Source organism: Capsicum annuum, chromosome 11 (genome assembly GCF_002878395.1).
Source record: "Capsicum annuum cultivar UCD-10X-F1 chromosome 11, UCD10Xv1.1, whole genome shotgun sequence".
Classification (NCBI taxonomy): Eukaryota; Viridiplantae; Streptophyta; class Magnoliopsida; order Solanales; family Solanaceae; genus Capsicum; species Capsicum annuum.
In genome coordinates this window covers 3,383,911-3,392,984 of record NC_061121.1, presented here as the reverse complement: position 1 = coordinate 3,392,984, position 9,074 = coordinate 3,383,911, and the positions used below count along the sequence as shown (strand labels likewise).

The 9,074-nt window shown below is 32.1% G+C and overlaps 1 protein-coding gene across 1 annotated transcript in view; it reads right to left on the bottom strand.

Moving 5' to 3' along the window:
* The window catches only part of LOC107846957 (aluminum-activated malate transporter 9), an 11,346-nt gene extending 6,530 nt beyond the window's left edge, over nt 1-4,816 (bottom strand). The window contains exons 1-3 of the mRNA XM_016691235.2: nt 4,450-4,816; nt 2,568-2,705; nt 438-707 (exon numbers count right to left, since the gene is read on the bottom strand). Of these exons, the coding sequence (XP_016546721.1) occupies nt 438-707; nt 2,568-2,705; nt 4,450-4,756 (715 nt within the window). The 5' untranslated portion in view covers nt 4,757-4,816. The remainder of the gene's footprint in view (nt 1-437; nt 708-2,567; nt 2,706-4,449) is intronic.
* Nucleotides 4,817-9,074: the final 4,258 nt, after the last annotated feature.

The following is a 9,074-nucleotide window of genomic DNA, read 5'->3' as shown; positions in this document are numbered from 1 at the left end:
GGGGGGGGGGGGGGGGGGTTGATTATTGTTTTCTTGATTGATAATAGGGTTGCACAAGGAACCGATTCTTAGCCCGTTTTAATTTATTTTGGTGATGGATATTTTGACGCGGCATATTCAAGAGGAGGTGTCTTGGTATATGTTATTTGCTGATGATGTGGTACTGATTGACGAGACTTGAGGTGGAGTTAGTGATACGTTAGGGGTTCGAAGACAGACACTTGAGTCGAAAGGCTTTAAGTTGAGCAGGACCAAAATAAAGTACTTGGAATGTAATAAGTATAGTGATTTGCCGCATGAGGATGACGTGGTTGTGGAGTTGGATTCTCAGGTCATTAATTCAAAAGATCAAGGAAAGTTTTAAGTATCTTAGGTCTGATTCAGGAGAATGGTGAGATTGACGAGGATGTTTCGCAATTCATATATGTCCAACATACCTTCTAAAGAAGTTGCAAGATCCATGAAATTCTTAACAACCAAACGATGCAAATCTTCACCAGCCCAAATGGGACAAATACTGATATTAATCAACAAACTAATACCAGCACCAAGAGCAATTAGGGCTAAACGTGTAAAAATAGCCACATTATAATCCCTAGTCCTGTTGCCAGCTACAATAAGTATGCAATATGTCAAGATGAATACTCTATATCCATATTCATATGGTGCCATTGTTGGATATAACTTCAAATATGATCCAAAAAATGCTGCAAAAAAAGAAAAGAAAATGATACAGATTTCTGTTAGGGAAACCAATGGCACGAAAATTAAAAAAATAAGTAAGGAAAAGAAATTTCGGTAGTAAAAAAATCAATTTGCGAACAGAGGCGGACCTATAGTAAAACTTAAATTTAACAAAGATTAGGTATAATTATATAAAAAATATAGAAAATCTGATATGAGATTTAGAAAGAGTAAGTCAAGAAGATAGTTGGGTGTTTTAGTTTTCAGGCGGCGGAACCTTAAAACTTTGGATGTCAATATATGTATTCGAACCTTTCATGCACCGCCACCCATGACCCCTAACTTATGGGTCCACCACTGCTTTTTTAGAACGTAATATCTTCTGAATTTTTTAAGTTAGAGTAGAAGTGTTTTTTTTATTTATACTCAAACAAATTCCTTTCTTTGATCTTTCTATCATGGTTAAAGTTTATTTCTCATTCCTTAGCTAATCCAAAGGTAATTGATCTCAATTATTCTAAGTAGTCAACCAGTTGCATCATTCAATATTCTTGGAGCATTATACTTCCTCTATTTATTTTACTTCATTCTTATTGACTTGATACGCGCCCTTTAAAAAGTTTTATTAGATGTATATGATTTGGTACTTAAAATTTGACGACTACTACTTTATATAGTTATTTTGTTCAAAGGATAATTTGAGAAAGAAGTTAAAAAAAAAAAAAATTGTCTTTGATTTTGCATGAAAATAAATAAATTGAAATATCTATTTTTTTTAAATATATGTGACAAATAAATGAAATGGTAAGAGTGCAAATTTTAGAAAATATGTACTGCATTAGAGTACCTAATTTTTTAGAAAATATGCACCATATTTTACCCAATAAATTAGTCCCTCATGGAATCATATCATATACTCTCCACATCAAAAGCCCCACAAATTTCATACTATATTATAAACCACGTGTATATTAATAACTTGAAGAATAAAAAAGACTATCTATTACTACAAGTTCAGGTATTTTTATAGTGTTTTCCTCCGTTGAAATTGGCTTTTAAACGTCCACGAGGGTATTCAAAAATTGGAGGACGAAAATACCCTTAAATTAATGAAGTGAGCCCAACGTTAAAACTTAAACGCACTCGATGTATACACCAAGAAGGGGCGGATCCAGGCCTTGTTAGGACAGCAGCGGATCCAGGCCTTGTGAGCAGGGACGGATCCAGAATTTTCAGTGAGGGGGTTCAGTAGTACATATACGGACTAGTCGAAGGGGATTCAGCCTCTATTATTTATACATAAAAAAAGAAATTTACCATGTAAAAATAGTATAATTTTCCGACGAAGGGGGTTCAGATGAACCCCCTGGAATACATGTACATCCGCCACTGCTTGTTAGGGGGTTCGGCCGAACCCCCTTTGACGGAAAAATACACCATTTATATATGGTTAAAATTATTTTTATGTATCTATAGTAGGTGTTGAACCCCCTTCGACTAGATTTTCTTCGAATATTGAACTCCCTTAGTTGATATCCTGGCTTCGCCTCTAACACCGAGCCGATATATGCATGTCATACGTTTAAATTAAGAGTTCATGTTACTTAATTATAATTAATTAACATGTATTTTACTTAATTTAATACTTAACCATGATAAAGAACGTTAATCTGATATATACACTTGGTGCGTGTAAGTTTTTACCCTGCCCATGGGGCCACCCGGCCGGAAGCCTAGGCAAGGCGATATTCAAGATGTCGCCCTACCTTAGCAGCCTGGTGACCCCTTTGAAGTTTCGTGGCCAAAGGTGGTGCCCTGGCCATCATGTTTTTCTTTTTTTTTTTTTAATATTATGCGCGATGTATATAAGTTAAATCTTTTACCTACGATAAAAATGCTGACAACAATTACAACTCTTTCATATTCTCCAGCCAATAATGCAAATTGAGCAAAGACGAAAGCAAGCATTCCAGCACAAAATGTTCCCAAGCCACGATTAAATCCTTTAATTAACGTTCCTCCTGCCATAAACAAATTAAAAGGGTGAAAAAAATTATATATATTGATATCGTAAAAGTATCTTATGATATTCGATCAGTATAATTGATATTTTATCCTAGCAAGTAATTAGTAATATATTGGAATAATAATTTTTATATCATAATTTTTACTGTTGTTATCGTCTATAATTGCTTTATACTTCCTCAGTTCGCTTTTACTTGTCACTGTTTTGCTTCTTGAGGACAATCTATATGAACTTTGATCAAAATTTTATAATGTAATGTTATTTAATATTTAAAATTTAGATGGTCGAAAACTATACAAAAAATACAATAAATTGTAATTTTTTTATATTGATATAATGAAAAAATATATCTTAAAATATTAATCAAAATTTCTACAAATAAATCTTAAAAAGCAAAACAATAACAATTAAAAAAAATATATCTTAAAATATTAATCAAAATTTCTACAAATAAATCTTAAAAAGCAAAACAATAAGAATTAAAAGCGAACTAAGGAGATAAGTGATATATGATGCTACTGTAAGAAATTTTTAAATTGCCAGTGTATGTAGAACATATGCTCATAGTTTGACTTCCAATCCGAAAAGTAAAAGATAAGAGCTAACTTGGGACATAATGATAGATAGTCTAGAATAAATGCTAATTAATATGTTACTTATACAACAACAATATATTAGTGTAGTTCTATTATTAGTGGAGTCTGCAGAGGGTGGTGTATATGCAGTCTTAATTATTTTGATAGATTCTCGACTTAGGTAAAAAATATAAAAACATGTATGCAAAGCAAATAAAGTAGCAAAGAAGTCATGCTGCAAATAATGAAGAAGAGAATAGTAGTAATCCCTCCCCCCGAAAAAAATAGATATGATAACTGAAGCAAATGAAACATTAGGTAATACTAAAATCAAAGAACGAATAAGATAGTAAAGTTATAATAAGAAAACTACAAGTGAACTAGACAGAAACGCCTCCTACTAATCTTCGATCCTAACTCTCGACTTTTATATTTTCCTATTTAGGGTCATGTCTTGTCTAATCACCTCTTCTGAAACTTCCTCAATCTATGTCTCTAGCTTTCCGTATATTCACTATAGTCGACCTCTCACTCCTCTTCGTTGGGGTATCAATACTTATGCACGTCTTTTCAGATGTCTGAACCAGTTCATCTTGCCTCCTTCATCTTAACCACCACAAAAGCCGCTCTTGCGTTATCCCTAAGGAGTAGTTTGGTTGGAAAAGAGTTACTCCTATCTCAGAATAATTAATCTCAGAATTATTATGTTCTACTGAACCAGCTCATCTTGCCCCCTTCATCTTAACCACCACAAAAGCCGCTCTTGCGTTATCCCTAAGGAGTAGTTTGGTTGGAAAAGAGTTACTCCTATCTCGGAATAATTAATCTCAGAATTATTAACCACCACAAAAGTCGCTCTTGCGTTATCCCTAAGGAATAATTTGGTTGGAAAAGAGTTACTCCTATCTCGAAATAATTAATCTCAGAATTATTATGTTCTAGTTATTACTCCCTTATACCTCACACCAAACGACTCCTAGTTTTATTATGTTCTAGTTATTACTCCCAATATGCTTATACATCCATCTCAACATATTATATATTTATCTATTACTAACATATCAAATTACAAAGTTGGTGCAGAAAAAAACCATATTACACACTATCAATAATTTAAATTAAATAGCAAACAAAAATAAGAGAAGGGATGTTAAATTTTAATACCTATTGTGAACTCAAACATAATAAGAACTGTTAATATTGCCCATATTGAGAATTGAGCAACATCTGGATATGGTTCCTTCCAAAATATAAGAAGAGATACAGCAAATAAAGCAAATCCCATTTTTAAGGCAAAAATAATCTTTCTTGGATCATTTTTACCCATATCAATTACTTTCTTAATATAATAATCTTGAACATTGTTGAAATAAATACAACATCCATTTCTTTTTTCATCATGTAGCAACAATTTTTCCTTGTTGTAAGAAGAATTATCCTTTTTGAAGAATTTTTTTATATTCATGACCATTTATTGAAGCTATATTTTCTTTTCCAATTTTTTTTCTTGGAAAAGAAAAGAAAGAGAGAAGATGAGTACTCAAATATAGGGTAATTTGAAGACATTCCACTTGAGGTGTAGAGCTTTTCCTATATATAAGCCAAAAAGGTAGAGGAAAGAAATTATCAGAAAAAAATTAAATTAAAAAAATACTATTATATTTTTTTTATTTGGTGTTCGGTGTATGTATTGAATGTATTGAAGCTCGACTAATTTGGATTCGCTCCGCATAAAGCCCATTTCAAAAAAAATATTATAACCAATATTTAAAGTTGAAACCTCTAATTAAGAAAGGAGCAGTTTCATTCGCTACGTCCCTTCTTTACTCAATGGCGGAGCCAGAATTTCTGATACATAATCCTGATATATATATTCGGATACATCGTTTATGAATGACAATTTGCTTATTTAATAAGATTGTATAAAAATTGAGAAGTTTTGATAATTTCACAATGACAACGACATATTCAATGTATTTTTTATAAAGTGAGGTTCAAAAAGGATAAAGTGTACGCATTTCATACCACTAGCTCAGATAAAGTAGAGAGAATTTTTTCGATGGACTCCTGACTCAAGGCAGATAATACTATAAAAATATAAAAATAAACAACAAAATGAAATAACGCACTGCTAGCTAATAAAAAAATAAGATACAGATAAAATAATACGATAAACTATCTATTGAAGATAAGGGTGTCAAACGGGTCGATTTGACCCGGCCCAAACCGGCCCATCACATCAACCCGGCCCAGCCAGCCCACGGGCTGTAGGGTACCAGGTCCCGAGCTGGGTTATTTTTGTTTGGGGCTGGGTTAACCCGGCCCGGACCAAAACCAGTCCAGGCCTGCCGGTTAACCGCTCGGATAAGAAAAAGAAATTTAAAAAAAAAAATGAATTTTCTAAAAAATGGTCGTTGGGACATTATAACCGTTGGGCCAAACGGGCATATAGCCGTTGGAAGCCCAAAATCGCTATAATGCCCTTTTTATTAAAAAATAAATCAATTAAATTATTATTTTTAACCCCAAAAAATTCCTATAAATACCCTACACTTTCTAGTCATTTTCCACACAATTTTTCATTCTCTCAAATCTCAATTCTCAATTCTCAAATATTCCATATATTTCCTAAAGTGCTCACTTTAATTTTTTAATTTTGCGATTACAGAGTACGAGTGAAAGTTTCTAAAGTCGTAACCTTCGGATACATTTAAAATTTGGTATTGTCATTCCATCTCTTACGTTTAATTTTTAATTAGTGTATTAATTGTTGAATATTTAATTTTATTATATTTGTGTATTTTGAATTTTTTTAGTTTAATTTATATTATGGATAAATTAAGAAACCTCGCCACTAAAGGTGTTAAAAATTTTTGTCCCGAAAGTGATAGTGGTACTAAAAAGCGAATTACTAATGGTAGAGGTACTTCAAATAGTAGATATACCTGTGTGCCTCCGGCACCGCTTAGTCAACCTTTTGAAGAAGAAGTAATTAAGTGTACCTTTAGGTGTAGGTGCCCACGATATGGATTATGTAGAAGCTCAGAAAAATTACGGTATAGAAGAAGAAAATGAAGTAGATGAGGTTAATTTAGACAAAGATGATGAAAATATTGGTGAGACACCCGCAGTAGAAAATGCTAACGTTAGATCTGAATCGGTTAATCTCCCTCTTTGTCCTCCCCGTGCCCCAAGAGCTCGTAAATCAATTAGTATTGCATGACAATTTTTTGACCGTATATCAGATATTGAGGTGCAATGTAATATTTGTCAACAAATATATAAGCATAAAAAATGAGGCAAGCAAGAGGGTACGAGTACGTTAATGAGACATATAAGTGATAATTACGAAAGAAAGTTAAATATTGCACTAGGTGGTGCGTATGTTGGTGGGCCAACACAAACTAGAATGGACCCAGCAACCGGTCAGGTAATGAAGAAGTATAATAAATTGAGGGACCGGGAAGAAATAGCTAAAATGGTAGTTGTGGGTTGTTTGCCTTTTAGTTTTTCTTCTTTTGATGTCTTTATTCATTATATTCAAGTAATTTATAATCCTATGTTTAATGGTATTCGTAGAACTACTTGTAGGACCGATATTTTTAGATTTCATTCACAATATTGTGTTTATTTATCAACATTGTTAAAAAATATTCAATGTAAAATATCTCTAACTTCTGATCTTGGTCGTGTTGTAAATTAAAAAGATTATTTAACTATTGTTTGTCACTGGATAGATAGTAATTTTGTTATGCAAAAACGTATTCTTGCTTTTTTATATGATGAAGATCGTAAACATAATGGAGATTTTATTGTTGATTCGATTGGTAAAGTTGCAGAATTTTACGGTATTGAAAATAAAATCTTATGTATTACTTTTGGTAATTCTTCTAATAACAAGACTGCTATAACAAAGTTAAAATCTAAAGTATCTCCGTCGTTACCTTAAATTTTTCATGTTAAATGTGCTTGTCATATATATAATTTAATTGTAAGAGATGACCTTGAGTTTTTTTGAACTTTATATTGAAAAAATTTGGCTTGTCGTTGGTTTTATTCAAGGAAATAATCGTAGAACAAGAATTAAAGACTTTAAACTTAAATGTGAACAAAATTGACCTGCACCGATATTGATGCCTGAAGAATGTGATACTAGATGGAATGTTACGTATGATATTTTAAAAACTTGTTATAAATATAGAGTTCCTATTACACTATCTTTTAACCAACATTGTGGTTCGTTTGGTGATTCTGCCCACTGTAAGCTACATGACTCTGATTGGGCTGTAATTAATGATTTTGTTAAGTTTTTGGAAAAATTTATATAGCTACGGTTGAATTTTTCGGTGCTTATTATCCTGTTGTTTGTAATATTTTGGCATATATAGTCGATATTTCCGGTTTGCTCAAAGAATATAAAAATAAAGAAGGTTACAAAGAAGCTATTGGTGTCATGTTTGCTAAATTTAAAAAATATTTTTTTCGACTCTCTATTTACTTGGTTGGTGCTATGCTAAATCCGTGCATGAATACTATTATGTGCCACTTTAAATCCGTGCATGAATACTACTAGGTGTCACTTTAGTACTCTTATTTATGCTAACTTAGAGATAAATACTAACAATGATTCTGATGATGAAGAACAAGAACAACCTGATTTGTGGATGGCTATGGGTGATGCGAACGTTTACATAGATAAATTATACAACCACTATGCTGATTTACTTGTTTTAGCTGTACCTACAAACTTCACTCCAACTGTCGCTCCTCATCCTGCCGAGGAGCCTTCATCTTCTAAAATACCAACACATAGTGGTTTTCCTAATTACTTTTATGATTTAAATTGTTGGAACAGTGTTGAGAAGGGAGCTTACACATCAACTTATCGGGAAGAGCTGAAGTATTATCTCCGAATGCTGATAGAGGATCGCAGATGACGGATCAACGCGTTGGATTAGTGTAGGATTAATGAAACACAATATCCTATGCTTTCAAGATTAGTTAGAGATATCTTGAATGTTCCAATGTCAACCATTGCATCGGAAAACGCTTTTAGTCAGGGACGACAGCAGCTTGGAGACAACTGACATTCATTGGAAAGCAATGCAATGAATGTTCTAGTTTCTCTTAAAGATTGGATTAGAGCAGAACGAAGAAATCAAGGAATGGAAGCGGAGCCAAACGACGAGCAGAGACTTGAAGAAATTATGACTTTACAGGAGAACTCAGCAGAATCAAGTCCAATGCATGATTTTTCCTCCGTAGACTTTGACTTTCCTATGCAAGTTCCCGTTAATATTAACATGAATGGGTTGAAAAAAATGATGCAAAATTTGTAGATTTTTCATCCATTAAAATTATAAATTTTGAATCATTTTGCAATCAATAAAATTAAACATTCATTCACTCCTTAGTCCTCAATCCTCACTTTGTAATTTTTTTTCATTTAATGATTTAAATTGAATTTCTAATTTAAAATTTAAATTAAATACTTGGTTTTAATATATTACTAATTTACTATCAAGTATTATTAATTTATTATATTAAGTAGCATATATTTTATTTAAGGAAGTACACATATTTTATATGTGTACGTATATACATGTGTATATATTTTATAAATTAGTATATCACTATATTATAGTGTGTGTATATATTGTAGTATATTTTATTTAAAGTAGTATGTATATATTGAATGGTACGTATATCTGTGTGTATATATCTTCTATAAATGTATATATTTAACGTATACATGCGTATATGTTTTACAAATTAGTATATAACTATAT